This window comes from Eleutherodactylus coqui, unplaced genomic scaffold, assembly GCF_035609145.1.
Source record: "Eleutherodactylus coqui strain aEleCoq1 unplaced genomic scaffold, aEleCoq1.hap1 HAP1_SCAFFOLD_766, whole genome shotgun sequence".
In the NCBI taxonomy this organism is placed as follows: domain Eukaryota; kingdom Metazoa; phylum Chordata; class Amphibia; order Anura; family Eleutherodactylidae; genus Eleutherodactylus; species Eleutherodactylus coqui.
Genome location: NW_027102371.1, coordinates 1 through 16,120, shown reverse-complemented (window position 1 = coordinate 16,120; position 16,120 = coordinate 1). Strand labels below are relative to the sequence as shown.

General features: G+C 58.8%; 2 protein-coding genes across 3 annotated transcripts; one reads left to right on the top strand and one right to left on the bottom strand.

The window, feature by feature from the left end:
- The first annotated feature begins 1,421 nt into the window (after positions 1 to 1,421).
- Positions 1,422 to 13,405, top strand: LOC136602485 (pleckstrin homology domain-containing family A member 5-like). 2 transcript variants are annotated; one of them, XM_066588903.1, is made up of 4 exons: positions 1,422 to 1,639; positions 12,495 to 12,578; positions 12,714 to 12,828; positions 13,071 to 13,405. In XM_066588903.1, exons 3-4 carry the CDS (start codon positions 12,727 to 12,729, stop codon positions 13,299 to 13,301), a joined length of 333 nt encoding a protein of 110 aa, XP_066445000.1. In that variant the 5' UTR covers positions 1,422 to 1,639; positions 12,495 to 12,578; positions 12,714 to 12,726; the 3' UTR covers positions 13,302 to 13,405. The 2 variants fall into 2 exon arrangements, with proteins under 2 accessions (XP_066445000.1, XP_066444999.1); XM_066588902.1 differs by lacking the exon at positions 1,422 to 1,639 and adding an exon at positions 9,982 to 10,035 and having other exon boundaries at positions 13,071 to 13,372.
- Positions 13,315 to 14,316, bottom strand: LOC136602486 (skin secretory protein xP2-like). The gene has a single exon (XM_066588904.1). It carries the CDS (start codon positions 14,314 to 14,316, stop codon positions 13,315 to 13,317), a length of 1,002 nt encoding a protein of 333 aa, XP_066445001.1.
- Positions 14,317 to 16,120: the final 1,804 nt, after the last annotated feature.

Below are 16,120 nucleotides of genomic sequence, written 5' to 3'. Positions count from 1 at the left end.
TGTACCTTGTAACAGCTCACAGCTGTGAGCAGGAGGGGGGTCCGTGTGCGCTGATACACTAACATTGCTCAGCTGTGAGCAGGAGGATGAGGGGTCCGTGTGCGCTGATACATTGTAACAGCAGCAGGAGGGCAGAGAGCGGCTTCCTAGTACCTGTGGATAAACCTGACAGCAGCAGTGTGACTCTTATGAAGTTGCTTTGTTAGCGGTCTTCAGCCAGCGGCGCCCCCTGCAGGTGGTTCTAGGCTGTGTGGAGGCAGTAGGAGGGCTATGTGGAGTCTGACCTACTTCTCTCTGCTGATACAGAGCAGTGTAATGACAGCCAGCAGGGGGCGCCCAGTTTAAAGTGTGTACTGGCTCTGCTGCAGAGCCTCACTCAGCAGGGGCACGGCACATACTAAGGCTGGGTTCACACGGGACGGAATTTCCGTGCCAGAGAGTCTGCACGGCAATTCTGCCCGCGGCTCCTAATCCCGGGATTAGACGGCAAAGTGGACGATATTTTGCAAAAATCTTGTCCACACGCTGCACCCAATTCAATTCCGCAGCATGTTAATTCTTTTCTCGTTTCCGCAGCGGCCTATCTCCACTCTATGGGGAGAGAAAGCCGCAGCAGAATGCCGACGGCGAAACCGCGCCAGTGGAATTCTCACGTCTTTTTGGTGCTGCCATTCCGCAATAATTCGGCTGGAATTCCGTCCCGTGTGACCCCAGCCTAAGACAGCCTGCAAGCACTCTGTTGTCCCCGGTTATCAGCTAAGTCAGGCTGGGGGATGTGACTGTAGGACAGGTGAGTGCAGTCTTACTCCCTGTTATCAGCCGTTTAAGGGCTCCCTCACATGGGTTGTATTTTTTCATCAGTATTTTGTACAGAGAGAAAGTTTAATGGAAGGATTTGCATTTCTTCCATATTTTAGACCTGCTCCTGGCTTTGGCACCATTGCCCTGTCAGTGGGGTCCAGCCTTGGTTGAGGTATCTCTGACAGGATCAGTAGTGTAGTTTCCGGATTTGATCCTGTCCCTTTAAATCGCTCTCGCTGATGGGCTCTCCACCCCCCTTCCTGCTTCGCTGATTGCCGCGTTCCTTTCCCACGATGGAGTCATGGCAACCAGTTCACTGCTGGCTGCGGAAGTTTACACGTCCCTGTGTGCCAGGCCTCAGCCGCAGGATCCTCCGGTGCCCGCTATTTATAGGATGCCCGTCACATGACTGGTTTACGGCAATGTCCGTTTGCAATCTCTCGACACTCCAGCTAATTAGTCCAGTAAATCTGCTTGTCTGCAAACCACTTGAAGGGCGAAGTTGGCAGTCTTGGAACGGACACCCTTCCTGGCCTGACAGCCCCCTCCCATCATTATAGTTGTGTCCTCCCACAATTCTCTGCTCATGAATAGAATGCTAAACCCACAGTGAAGACTGACACAGATTAGGGCAGGTGACGGCCCCTGTGGACGGAGAGCTCCACCGGGCTCCTTACCTGGCAGTCAGGTGGAGTGAGGCTGTCACATGGGGGCGGTGCAGTGAGCATGCTCTGCTCGCAGCCTCTTCCCTCATTCTCTGCACACACCGCTCCATCTGTCATTCAGCTCAGGCTGTCGCTGCTCTCCCCTCATCATGTTCCCGAGCCTCTCATCTCCGGTAAGCCATGGCCTTCACCAGTGGGCATGTGGGGCTGCTGATGCCTGCCTGGCACTGGATGGGCATAGAGGAGGCCACTGTTATGAGGGAGGGGTTAGGATGGAGCTACCAGCTGGACTCTGCAGCCGACTGCTGGTAATGGATGAGTTAATGGCTGGTAACAAGATGATTGGTACCAGGTGCTGTATGGTTGTGCCCGCTGTTGCTGGGGGAGGAGGTGGATGGCTGTACCCGCTATGGGGGAGGAAGTTGATGGCTTTGCCTGCTGCTGGGGGATAGGGTATTGATGGCTGTACCCGCTGCTGGGTGAGGGGGTTGATGGCTGTACCCGCCGCTGGGTGAGGGGGTTGATGACTGTACCCGCCGCTGGGGGAGGGGGTTGATGACTGTACCCGCCGCTGGGGGAGGGGGTTGATGACTGTACCCGCCGCTGGGGGAGGGGGTTGATGACTGTACCCGCCGCTGGGGGAGGGGGTTGATGACTGTACCCGCCGCTGGGGGAGGGGGTTGATGACTGTACCCGCCGCTGGGGGAGGGGGTTGATGACTGTACCCGCCGCTGGGGGAGGGGGTTGATGACTGTACCCGCCGCTGGGGGAGGGGGTTGATGACTGTACCCGCCGCTGGGGGAGGGGGTTGATGACTGTACCCGCCGCTGGGGGAGGGGGTTGATGACTGTACCCGCCGCTGGGGGAGGGGGTTGATGACTGTACCCGCCGCTGGGGGAGGGGGTTGATGACTGTACCCGCCGCTGGGGGAGGGGGTTGATGACTGTACCCGCCGCTGGGGGAGGGGGTTGATGACTGTACCCGCCGCTGGGGGAGGGGGTTGATGACTGTACCCGCCGCTGGGGGAGGGGGTTGATGGCTGTACCCGCCGCTGGGAGAAGGGGTTGATGGCTATACCCGCCGCTGGCAGAAGGGGTTGATGGCTGTACCCGCCGCTGGGAGAAGGGGTTGATGGCTGTACCCGCCGCTGGGAGAAGGGGTTGATGGCTGTACCCGCCGCTGGGAGAAGGGGTTGATGGCTGTACCCGCCGCTGGGAGAAGGGGTTGATGGCTGTACCCGCCGCTGGGAGAAGGGGTTGATGGCTGTACCCGCCGCTGGGAGAAGGGGTTGATGGCTGTACCCGCCGCTGGGAGAAGGGGCTGATGGCTGTACCCGCCGCTGATAGAGGTGCCCACTGCTGCTGGTGGAGGGTGTTGCTGGTTGTGCCTTCTGTTGCTGGGAGAGGGGGTAGATGGCTGTACTCGCTGCTGGGGGAGGGGGTAGATGGCTGTACCTGCTGGTGCTGAGGGAGGTGGTAGATGGCCGTACCTGCTGGTGCTGCGGGAGGTGGTAGATGGCTTTACCCGCTGGTGCTGGGGGAGGTGGTAGATGGCCGTACCCGCTGGTGCTGGGGGAGGTGGTAGATGGCCGTACCCGCTGGTGCTGGGGGAGGTGGTAGATGGCCGTACCTGCTGATGCTGGGGGAGGTGGTAGATGGCCGTACCCGCTGGAGGAGGTGGTAGATGGCCGTATCCACTGGTGCTGGGGGTGGTGGTAGATGGCCGTACCCGCTGGTGCTGGGGGAGGTGGTAGATGGCCGTACCCGCTGGTGCAGTGGGAGGTGGTAGATGGCCGTACCTGCTGGTGCTGCGGGAGGTGGTAGATGGCCGTACCCGCTGGTGCTGGGGGAGGTGGTAGAGGGCCGTACGCCCTGGTGCTGGGGGAGGTGGTAGATGGCCGTACCCACTGGTGCTGGGGGTGGTGGTAGATGGCCATACCCGCTGGTGCTGGGGGTGGTGGTAGATGGCCGTGCCTGCTGGTGCTGGGGGTGGTGGTAGATGGCCGTGCCCGCTGGTGCTGGGGGTGGTGGTAGATGGCCGTGCCCGCTGGTGCTGGGGGTGGTGGTAGATGGCCGTGCCCGCTGGTGCTGGGGGAGGTGGTAGATGGCCGTGCCCGCTGGTGCTGGGGGAGGTGGTAGATGGCCGTGCCCGCTGGTGCTGGGGGAGGTGGTAGATGGCCGTGCCCGCTGGTGCTGGGGGAGGTGGTAGATGGCCGTGCCCGCTGGTGCTGGGAGACAGGGTGATGGCCGTGCCCGCTGCAGCTGGGACATGGGGTTGATGGTCGTGCCCGCTGCAGCTGGGACACGGGGTTGATGGCTGTGCCCGCTGCTGCTGAGGGAGGTGGTAGATGTTTGTGCCCGCTGCTGCTGGGCGTAGGGGGTCAGTTGTTGTGCCTGCTGCTGGGGGGGGGGACGGTTGGTGGCTGTACCCAGGGTTTGTGGCTGTGCCTGCTGTTGCTGGGGGAGGGGATTGCTATCTGTACCTGCTGCTGGTAAAGGGGGTTGCTGGTTGTGCCCACTGTTGGGAGACAGTTGATGGTCGTATCCACTGCTGGGGGAATGGAGGTTGATGGTCGTACCCACTACTGGGGGAATGGAGGTTGATGGTCGTACCCACTGCTGGGGGATGGAGGTTGGTGGTCGTACACACTGCTGGGGAGTGGAGGTTGATGGTCGTACACACTTGCTGGGGAGTGGAGGTTGATGGTCGTACACACTTGCTGGGGAGTGGAGGTTGATGGTCGTACACACTTGCTGGGGAGTGGAGGTTGATGGTCGTACACACTTGCTGGGGAGTGGAGGTTAATGGTCGTACACACTTGCTGGGGAGTGGAGGTTGATGGTCGTACACACTTGCTGGGGAGTGGAGGTTGATGGTCGTACACACTTGCTGGGGAGTGGAGGTTGATGGTCGTACACACTTGCTGGGGAGTGGAGGTTGATGGTCGTACACACTTGCTGGGGAGTGGAGGTTGATGGTCGTACACACTTGCTGGGGAGTGGAGGTTGATGGTCGTACACACTTGCTGGGGAGTGGAGGTTGATGGTCGTACACACTTGCTGGGGGGTGGAGGTTGATGGTCGTACACACTTGCTGGGGGGTGGAGGTTGATGGTCGTACACACTTGCTTGGGGGGTGGAGGTTGATGGTCGTACACACTTGCTGGGGGGTGGAGGTTGATGGTCGTACACACTTGCTGGGGAGTGGAGGTTGATGGTCGTACACACTTGCTGGGGAGTGGAGGTTGATGGTCGTACACACTTGCTGGGGAGTGGAGGTTGATGGTCGTACACACTTGCTGGGGGGTGGAGGTTGCACACTTGCTGGGGGGTGGAGGTTGATGGCCGTACCCACTGCTGGGGGGTGGAGGTTGATGGCCGTACCCACTGCTGGGGGGTGGAGGTTGATGGCCGTACCCACTGCTGGGGGCGGGGGGAAAAGGAGAGATTGATGGATTTACCCACTCCTAGTGGTTGGAGGGGGCTGATGCGTGTACCCGCCGCTGCCGGGGGAGGGAATTGATGGCTGTACCCGCCTCTGCCGGGAGAGGGGGTGGATGGCTGTGCCCCGCCTCTGCCGGCAGAGGGGGGGGCGATGGCTGTGCCCCGCCTCTGCCGGCAGAGGGGGGGCGGATGGCTGTGCCCCGCCTCTGCCGGCAGAGGGGGGGCGGATGGCTGTGCCCCGCCTCTGCCGGCAGAGGGGGGGCGGATGGCTGTGCCCCGCCTCTGCCGGCAGAGGGGGGGCGGATGGCTGTGCCCCGCCTCTGCCGGCAGAGGGGGGGCGGATGGCTGTGCCCCGCCTCTGCCGGCAGAGGGGGGGCGGATGGCTGTGCCCCGCCTCTGCCGGCAGAGGGGGGGCGGATGGCTGTGCCCCGCCTCTGCCGGCAGAGGGGGGGCGGATGGCTGTGCCCCGCCTCTGCCGTCAGAGGGGGGGCGGATGGCTGTGCCCCGCCTCTGCCGGCAGAGGGGGGGCGGATGGCTGTGCCCCGCCTCTGCCGGCAGAGGGGGGGCGGATGGCTGTGCCCCGCCTCTGCCGGCAGAGGGGGGGCGGATGGCTGTGCCTCCTAGTGGCGGGTGCATGTTGTAGATGCACGGTGTTCTAGTAACATTTTGCTCCCACACATCACGGCCGTGGCAGATGCTGTTTTTCATACAAATATCGCACCTTTAACTCTCTCATGTCTTCACTGGAATCCTGCGGCGGACCAAATGTTCCCCGGGTCAAACCGTGTGGATTGCTGCAAAGTGCCAGCAATCCACAGAGGGCACCACCAGGGAAGTAGTGATAGTGGCAGCATATGGGGAGATGACCCCTAGGCACATTGTGGGGATCGTGGTGGGGTGCGGGTGGAAATGACGCTGGGGGGTTTGGCAAAGGGTTAGGAAAGTTGACGCTGCGGGGGTTGGCAGAGGGTTAGGAGGTGTGGTGCTGTGGGGTTCGGCGGGGGGGGGGGGGAGTGAGTGACACTGAGGGGGGGAATTAGGCATCTGTGGTTGGCGGGGTGTGGGGACGAACACTGAGGGGTCAGCAGGGATAGGGGGACGCTGGGAGTGAAAGGGGGGTGGGATGGAGTCGTGTAGTCTCTGTAATCATTTATTCCACTTCTCCTGTAATTACTTTCTTTGGTCCAATCAGACGAGGCCACGGAAGAGGAGGAGGAGCCGCTGACCTACTTACCGGCGCTGCTAAATACCGACCGCGGCTCCTCCAGAACATTCCTCAACTTAAGCTGTTCTTAAAGTGCATCTGGTGCCCCCCAGCTACAGGGTGCATCCAGGGCCCCGGGGTAACGACGCATGGTTGCTCCGTTCTTGGTGGTTTCTGGGGGAGGAGGGGGTCCACGCTGGACAGCCGGCACATTACTGAGGGGCCCAGGGGCACATTACTGAGGGGCCCAGGGGCACATCAGCTGTTCATCATGCGACTGTTATGTGATGTGTGTGCAGACATCAGTCATGGCGACTGGTACCATACAAAGTGTGAGGGGTCAGGCACGTGTGTGTATATAACACCCACCATGCCCCCAGTATATACTACATATATGGGGTACAGGGTCTTGGGGGAAGAACCCCAAAAACATGATCTCCGATTCCCCCTCTGTGTCCCCCTTTATCTGTACTATTCTACTGGAAGACGAATTGCAATCTTTTAGGTTGCAAAAATAAAAACCTAAACTAATGTGGTTTCATAAGTCTTCGCACCCTAAAACTGCTACTTTATGTCCCCTCTGACTTTATGGTAACATTCAGTCTTTTGGGGTCGGTGTCTTATCAGCATGGCATATCTTGGCAATCTCTGCCTGCTCTTCCTTGCAGAAGCTCCAAATCTGTCAACCTGTGAAGCATCTGGTGTGTAGCGCCCTCTTCAGGTCACCCACAAATCTACACTGGGGTTCAGGTTAGGGCTCTGGGGGGCCGTTCTCTTAGTGATTTGGTGGTCTACTTTGGGTCGTTGTCATCCTGAAAGGTGAAATTGCTCTTCATCTTTTCAGCAGAGGTCGGAAGGTTTTGGGCCAACAAGGACTGATATTTGGGGCTATTCATAATCCCCTCCCCCTTGGCTAAAGCCCCAGTTCCAGCAGCAGAACAGCCCCCCACATAATGCTGCCCCCACCATCGTCACTGCGGGTCTTGTGGTCTTCTAGTGATGGCAGTGTTGGCTTTACACTAAACCCCTCCTGGCATTCTGGCCACCAAGTTCCCCCTCTGTCTCATCAGACAGAATACTTTCTCCACAGACTTCTGCCAGACGGGATGGAGGTTCTGGTAAAACATGGCCGGGCTTGGATGTTCTTGTTAGAGAAGACCTCCGTCTTGTCCCTCTTCCCCACAGCCCAGACATATGAAGAACACAGAAGATGGTTGTCACATGACTTTACAACCAGGTCTTGTCAGAAACTCCTGCAGCTTCTTTAATGTTGCTGTCGGCCTCCCCGGAACAATTCTCTTCTGGTCTTCTCATCAGTTTCTGAGGGCCATCCAGTTTTTGGTGATGTCACTGTTGGGCCATTAATCCCCTTCTTGCTGATGGTCTCCCCTGTGCTCCATGTTATATGTAATTGGAGATGTCTCGGCCGCCCTACTCCTGACTGACACCTTCCAACAAACAGATCCCTTTGATGTGCTGTAAGATCTTTACCGACCTACTAAGAAAATGTCTGTAAACTCCTCCAAGAAGAGCCGAACTTTAAATGGGCAACCCAGATCCCCTGTAAGTAATGGCAGTGGGGTACTGGCTACTATCTATCAGGAGGTTGGCTAATTCTAAACACGACCACATCCCTAAATATAGGAGGGTTTGAACACTTATGCAACTACCCGATTTTAGCTATTTTTATCTCTCCACCATCATTCCAGTTTGTCTACCTCTGAGATTGCAGAGATAACGAGGAGGGGGGGGGGGCATGGAGGGGTTTGAGAGGATTCATCATCCTTGGAATCTCTAACATGACAACAACCTGGTATTTTACGGGACGTGAAGACTTATTATATCCCTGTAGATTGTGTACAGCAAATATAATAATATACGGGGTATGCAACAACAGGTGGGCTTCAGACAGCGCTATCTGTGCATAGGGACAGGGAAGAGCTCTACATACATGCATCCCCCTAGAAGAAGTGTGTGTATATATGTATATACATTGTGTGTGTGTGTGTGTGTATATATATATATATATATATATATATATATATATTTATATTTATTAATTTAATTCACTGCTAAGATGCATGATGTGATACAGGCGGGCATGGAGGAGCTGCTAGTGGTTCTCGGACGATCAGATGCTCCTCTCTACTGGTGGTCTGTAGGGGGCGTCCTGAGCCCGGTTATATTGTGTGCCTCCATCCACTGGTCCCAACACCCCTTAACCGTCTGATCAGACGCTCCTCTCTACTGGTGGTCTGTAGGGGGTGTCCTGACCCCTTTCGCCTTGTGTGCCCTCACACATCCACTGGTCCCAACACCCCCTAAGGCCTCATGTCCACGGGGAAAATCAGGCCCGCTACGGATTCTACATGGAGAATCTGCAGCGGGTCCCTCCTGCCCAGCGGACATGAGCGCTGAAAATAGGAATTTAAAAGAATTTACCCATCCGTAGCGGGCGGGGAAAGTCTTCTCTTCCTCACGGCCGGATCTTCTTTTTCGGCCGGCGGATGAACTCGTCACGGCTGCGGCACGTCGCCGGCACGCCGCGCGCATGCGCCGGGCACATCCGCCGAGCCGAAGCAAGAAAGATGCGGCCGTGAGGAAGAGAAGACCTTCCCGGTCCGCTCCGGATGGGTAAATTCTTTTAAATTCCTATTTTAGGTCTCCCGCGGATCCGGACGGCTTCCATAGGCTTCAATAGAAGCCCGCGGGAGCCGTCCCCGCGGGAGCCCCGCATGAAAATGGAGCATGGTCCAGATTTTTTCATGCTCCATTTTTTTTAAAATCCCTTTTATTGACCATTCGCGGGTATTTATCTACCCCGCGGGTGGTCAATGCATCCCTATGGGGTGCGGATCCGCGGGCAGGAGAAGAGTTAAAATCTGCTGCGGATTTTAATTCTTATTTTGCCCGTGGACATGAGCCCTAACAGTCTGGTCAGACGCTCCTCTCTACTGGTGGTCTGTCGGGGGCGTCCTGAGCCCGGTTACCTTGTGTGCCCTCACACATCCACTGGTCCCAACACCCCCTAACAGTCTGGACAGAACGGCCCGGTGGAGGACAATTCATCAATACGACCATCCAGCGTCTCACATCCCAATAATGCGCCCCTCTCAGACTCTGGTAACGGGGTGAAATCTCTGTGTCGTAGAGGCGTCTAGTGGTCAACAAGCTCTACAGAAGCGGAAGAAGAGGTCACTACACACAAGGAGCCTCCGAGAGCCTTTTATAGGCCAAGGGGGGAACCACTTTTAGGCTGGGTTCACACGGGACGGATTTGCTGCGGAATTACCGTGCGGATTGTCCGCCTGGAAATTCCGCCCGCTGCTCCTAATTCTGGGATTAGCCATCAAAGTGGACGAGATTTTGTCCACGCTGCGGCCAATCTGTTGCAGCCAAACTGTGGAAACAGCCATGCGATGTGCAAATTAAAGATGCAGCATGTCCATTTTCTATGGGGAGAGATGGCCGCAGCAGAAATGCATGCGGCGAAGCCTCTTCAAAACCCGCAGCTGTGGTTTTCCAGCGGAATTCTTATGGATTTTTGGTGCGGCAAATCTGCAGGAATTCCGTCTCGTGTGAACCCCAGCCTTAGGGCTTCTGGTGGCAAGACTGTTAATCTAATCACATCACAACTCTCATCATTTACATATCTACCTGAGATGGAACTGCATGCCGAGTTCTGCAACAAAGTGAAAACTTCTTCATGTGCGGGGGTGTTTTATTAAAAAAATATGTATGTATAAAATGAGGTCTAGTGGACGGGTTTGGGCAATGTACAGTGCAGAGGTTGCCTCTTGCATATGGGGAGTGTTATGGGATGAGACGGTAGGTTGGGTTTGATGACTTCAGCAGCGGGTGGGCCTCCTGCTGCTGGGGTCTTCCGTGGAGGGATGATGAGAGTGTGCAGCCGGTCTGTCTGGTGAGTGTCTTTCTCCGTCTTAGGGGGGAGTTTAACCCTTGTTGATGTTAGTCACCCCTCGTCCAGAGGTGCACTAAGGTGTTGGAGCAGCATTTATAAGGAGTTCAGTATTTGGGGCAGGGGTGTGTTTGCATATAAAGGGTATTCTATATGGGGTCGTGGCAGTGCAGTATATATTGTAAGGGTACTTGGGATTATAGAAGCAGCACTGTGCAGGAAGTACAGTATATAGGGTGAGAATAGTGGGGCGTATATATAGGGGTTCAAATATAGGGTTGGGGCAGTGGTGTACATATTGGGGTTTATCATATAGGGTTTAGGCAGTGGGTCTATACAGGAAATACAGTATAAAGGGGGGAGGGCAGTGTTGTATATATGTGTTAGCAGTGATGTATATGAGGCAGTATATAAGGGGGAAGTGGTGCTTATATAGAGGCGATATATAGGGGAACAGTGCTGTATGTAGGAGGTGCAACGTATATGGGGGAACAGTGGTGTATATATGGGGGCGGTATTTAGGGGTGAACAGTACTGTATATAGGTGGAGCAGTGGTATATACAGGTAGATGCAGTATATAGGAGAGAGCCGTGGTGTGTATATAGGTGGAACAGTGGTGTGATATATAGGGGAGAGCAGTGGTGTATACAGGAGGTGCAGGATATAGGGGGAGCAGTAGTGTAGGCAGGAGGTGCGGGATTTAAGGGGAGCAGTGGTATAGGCATGAGCTGCGATATATAGGGGGAGCAGTGGTGTAGGCGTGAGCTGCGATATATATAGGGAGAGCAGTGGTATAGGCATGAGCTACAATATATAGGGGGAGAAGTGGTGAGCCTCGTGTGGCGCAGAGTGTAAGCTCTCTCCTACGACCTGAAGGTTGCAAGTTCGATCCCTGCATGCTTTAAGGTAGCCGGCTCAAGGTTGACTCAGCCATCCTTCCGAGGATATAGGGGAGCAGTGGTGTATACAGTAGGCACGGTATATAGGGGGAGCAGTAGTGAATACAGGAGATGCGGGATATAGCAGGAGCAGTGGTGTATACAGGAGGTGCGGGATATAGCGGGAGCAGTGGTGTATACAGGAGGTGCGGTATATAGGGTAGAGCAGTGATGTATACAGGAGGTGCGTGTAGGGGGGAGCATTGGTGTATACAGGAGGTGCGGTGTATAGGGGGAGCAGTCGTGTGTATACAGTAGTTGCGGTATATAAGGGAGAGCAGTGGTGTATGCAGGAGGTGCAGGATATATACGGGGGAGCAGTGGAGTGTACAGGATGTGTGGTATATGGGAGTCAGCGGGTGGGATATACGGCCTCATGTATAAAGTATCAGAGCAGGGTTACTGCTTACACCCCAAAGGTGAAAACTTAACTTGCTGATTTAACTGAGGGTTTGTTACAGTGTATCAGTAGAGACAATCCGAGGTAACACAGCAGCAATACAAATGTCTTCTGTCCTAAACTCCAGGTTGATACATTGTAACAAGCCTTTGATCGTACACCACCTCCATGTCCTGGATATAAATGAGGAGCAAAAGGAAATACCCTTTCTGCGCACTGTGACACCTGCCAGCAGGCGTGACTGCAGCTCATGATGTAATGATGTAATGGAATAGTGATTGCAGCTCTGGAGGTGACTGAAGGATAAAACATGATGTAACAGCAGAATAGTGACTGCAGCTCTGGAGGTGACTGCAGGATAAGACATAGTAACAGCAGAGTAGTAACTGCAGCTCTGGAGGTGACTGGAGTATGGGGTGGTTCAGGAACTGCTGACCTTGATATGTTGTGGTTTGGCTCGGGGGCCTCTTCTGTGTGGGGTCGTTGGCTTTGCCGGATTTTCCGCCTCTAAATTCTTTGTGGTTTTTTTTGCCGGCGCCGAATTAACCAAGAGGTTGTATGAACCTTTCTGCCAAACCCAGAGACGCCAGGCGGAGCTTGTCATTATCGCTGAGTGCCCGTCCGCTCGCGTTACGGCTGTCTGGCGTGTACTACTACCCTAATCATTGGGGGTCTGGCAGAGATTAATGTAATGTCCCTGACTTCTGTAGTACTTGATATGTGACGATTAGCGCCTTTATACTGATGATGAGCTTGTAAATTACAAAAAAAAGATTAAACTTGTGTAACCCCTGCCACGCAAAACACTCCTAACTCCCCCAAAAGATTGTTCACACCTGACTGATCGCTGTCAGTGATGATTCTAGTGCCTAAAAATCCATAAAGGCTAATAACCCGGCATCCGCTGATCTGGGCCCCGCCCACTGCGATACATGATCATGTGATGTTTACGCCTAATGACTGTTGGATGTGTTGCGTGCTGTTGGATGGGTGGGTGGGGGGGCTGTTTTCCACCATGTAGTTTTCTTTCCTCTTTGGCGCTGCGGTTTCTTGGTTCCGCCTCCTGTACTCGGGTCCGCATAGGCTTCGCCTCCCTCTCACTGGTTTCTATGTTGTCTTGCAGCCACAATGAGCGGAAAGTGACGTGTAAACACCCGGTGAGCGGCCAACCATCCCAGGACAACTGCATCTTCGTGGTGAATGACCAGTGAGTGACCCCTCCCCAAATATAGCGACAACCCCCACCAGGTTCATTATGTATAGGGGGTTATTATTACGTGTAGTGACACCCCACCCCCATGTATCCTCGGAATACACGGCTCACCGGGCCGATTCATTTCAGGTCATCCACAGCAATGACATCCCAAGAAACAAAGGACAGAACAGTCAGCGTGACGAGTGACAACTCCAACTGCAACACTTTGCCAGCCGCCAACCCCACAAGCCCCCTGTCCAGGGTGAGTGTCTGGGGTGCCAGCCACCCCACTACATACACAATACAGCTGGTTGTAGTGCCACTGAGGTGGGGAACGTGTGTGTGGGGGCGGGACTGCTGTGGTGGGGAGCGTGTGTGGGGTCGGGACCGTTGAGGTGGGGAGTGTGTGGGTGGGGCTTCTGGGGAGCATGTGTGGGGGTGGGGCCGCTGGGGTAAGGGGTATATCCTTATATATCTCCCAGTAGGACTCTCTTCTCTTCACAGCCATCCAGACCCTCTGGGAAGGTGCATAACTTCGGGAAAAGATCGAACTCCATAAAGAGAAACCCGAACGCCCCGGTGACGGCGCGCGGCTGGCTGTATAAGAAGGTGTGTCATGCCGCCCTTATTTATACTACGATCAGTATATTGGCCCCTGGGGTGCGCTGTATCAGCAGTCTCCCTGCCAGGTGTGAAGGACTCTGTGTCAGTGAGACTCGCGGCTGGGTCTTGTAGTGCTCGCCGTCTTTCACTTCCATCGGCAACAGAAGCACAGTGAGAAAACTCTAGCAAAGAGCCAAATGTGGACAGGACGCCCCCTCTCCTTCGCCTCCTGCCGTGGCGCCCCCACCCCCCTCTCCTTCTCCTCCTGCCGTGGTGCCCCCACCCCCCTCCCTTCTCTTACTGCCCGTGGCGCCCCCTCCTTCTCCTCCTGCCGTGGCGCCCCCTCCTTCTCCTCCGGCCGTGGCGCCCCCTCCTTCTCCTCCGGCCGTGGCGCCCCTCCCTCCTTCTCCTCCGGCCGTGGCGCCCCTCCCTCCTTCTCCTCCGGCCGTGGCGCCCCTCCCTCCTTCTCCTCCGGCCGTGGCGCCCCTCCCTCCTTCTCCTCCGGCCGTGGCGCCCCTCCCTCCTTCTCCTCCGGCCGTGGCGCCCCTCCCTCCTTCTCCTCCGGCCGTGGCGCCCCTCCCTCCTTCTCCTCCGGCCGTGGCGCCCCTCCCTCCTTCTCCTCCGGCCGTGGCGCCCCTCCCTCCTTCTCCTCCGGCCGTGGCGCCCCTCCCTCCTTCTCCTCCGGCCGTGGCGCCCCTCCCTCCTTCTCCTCCGGCCGTGGCGCCCCTCCTCCTTCTCCTCCGGCCGTGGCGCCCCTCCCTCCTTCTCCTCGGCCGTGGCGCCCCTCCCTCCTTCTCCTCCGGCCGTGGCGCCCCTCCCCTCCTTCTCCTCCGGCCCGTGGCGCCCCTCCCTCCTTCTCCTCCGGCCGTGGCGCCCCTCCCTCCTTCTCCTCCGGCCGTGGCGCCCCTCCCTCCTTCTCCTCCGGCCGTGGCGCCCCTCCCTCCTTCTCCTCCGGCCGTGGCGCCCCTCCCTCCTTCTCCTCCGGCCGTGGCGCCCCCTCCCTCCTTCTCCTCCGGCCGTGGCGCCCCTCCCTCCTTCTCCTCCGGCCGTGGCGCCCCTCCCTCCTTCTCCTCCGGCCGTGCGCCCCTCCCTCCTTCTCCTCCGGCCGTGGCGCCCCTCCCTCCTTCTCCTCCTCGACCTTCCGCATTGCTCTCCCCTCCCTCTTGGCCCGCCGCCTCCTGCTTTTCCTTCCCCTCGTCCTCCTCCTCCTTCCCCTCGTCCTCCTTCCCCTCGTCCTCTTCCCTCGTCCTCTTCCCTCGTCCTCCTTCCCTCGTCCCCGTCCTCCGTCCCCTCGTCCCCCTCCTCCGTCCCCTCGTCCCCCTCCTCCGTCCCCTCGTCCCCCTCCTCCGTCCCCTCGTCCCCCCTCTCCGTCCCCTCGTCCCCCTCCTCCGTCCCCTCGTCCCCTCCTCCGTCCCCTCGTCCCCCTCCTCCTTCCCCTCGTCCCCCTCCTCCTTCCCCTCGTCCCCCTCCTCCTTCCCCTCGTCCCCCTCCTCCTTCCCCTCGTCCCCTCCTCCTTCCCCTCGTCCCCCTCCTCCTTCCCCTCGTCCCCCTCCTTCCTGTCCCCTCGTCCCCCTCCTCCGTCCCCTCGTCCCCCTCCTCCGTCCCCTCGTCCCCCTCCTCCGTCCCCTCCTCCCGTCCCCTCGTCCCCCTCCTCCGTCCCCCTCGTCCCCCTCCTCCGTCCCCTCGTCCCCCTCCTCCGTCCCCTCGTCCCCCTCCTCCGTCCCCTCGTCCCCCTCCTCCGTCCCCTCGTCCCCTCTCCTCCGTCCCCTCGTCCCCCTCTCCTCCGTCCCCTCGTCCCCCCTCCTCCGTCCCCTCGTCCCCCTCCTCCTCCGTCCCCTCGTCCCCCTCTCCTCCTTCCCTCGTCCCCCTCGCCTCCTTCCCCTCGTCCCCCTCGCCCTCCTTCCCCTCGTCCCCCTCGCCCTCCCTTCCCCTCGTCCCCCTCCCTCCTTCCCTCGTCCCCTCGCCCTCCTTCCCCTCGTCCCCCTCGCCCTCCTTCCCCTCGTCCCCCTCGCCCTCCTTCCCCTCGTCCCCCTCGCCCTCCTTCCCCCTCGTCCCCCTCGCCCTCCTTCCCCTCGTCCCCCTCGCCCTCCTTCCCCTCGTCCCCCCTCGCCCCTCCTTCCCCTCGTCCCCCTCGCCCTCCTTCCCCTCGTCCCCCTCGCCCTCCTTCCCCTCGTCCCCCTCGCCCTCCTTCCCCTCGTCCCCCTCGCACTCCTTCCCCTCGTCCCCCTCGCCCCTCCTTCCCCTCGTCCCCCTCGCCCTCCTTCCCCTCGTCCCCCCTCGCCCTCCTTCCCCTCGTCCCCCTCGCCCTCCTTCCCCTCGTCCCCCTCGCCCCTCCTTCCCCTCGTCCCCTCGCCCTCCTTCCCTCGTCCCCCTCGCCCTCCTTCCCTCGTCCCCCTCGCCCTCCTTCCCCTCGTCCCCCTCGCCCTCCTTCCCCTCGTCCCCCTCGCCCTCCTTCCCCTCGTCCCCCTCGCCTCCTTCCCCTCGCCCCCTCGCCCTCCTTCCCCTCGTCCCCCTCGCCCTCCTTCCCCTCGTCCCCCTCGCCCTCCTTCCCCTCGCCCCCCTCGCCCTCCTTCCCCTCGCCCCCTCGCCCTCCTTCCCCTCGCCCCCCTCGCCCTCCTTCCCCTCGCCCCCCTCGCCCTCCTTCCCCCTCGCCCCCCCTCGCCCTCCTTCCCCCTCGCCCCCCTCGCCCTCCTTCCCCTCGCCCCCCTCGCCCCTCCTTCCCCTCGCTCCCCCTCGCCCTCCTTCCCCTCGCCCCCCTCGCCCCTCCTTCCCCTCGCCCCCCCTCGCCCTCCTTCCCCTCGCCCCCCCTCGCCCTCCTTCCCCTCGCCCCCCTCGCCCTCCTTCCCCTCCCCCCCTCGCCCTCCTTCCCCTCGCCCCCTCTCGCCCTCCTTCCCCTCGCCCCCACCTCGCCCTCCTTCCCCCTCGCCCCCCTCGCCCCCTCCTTCCCCTCA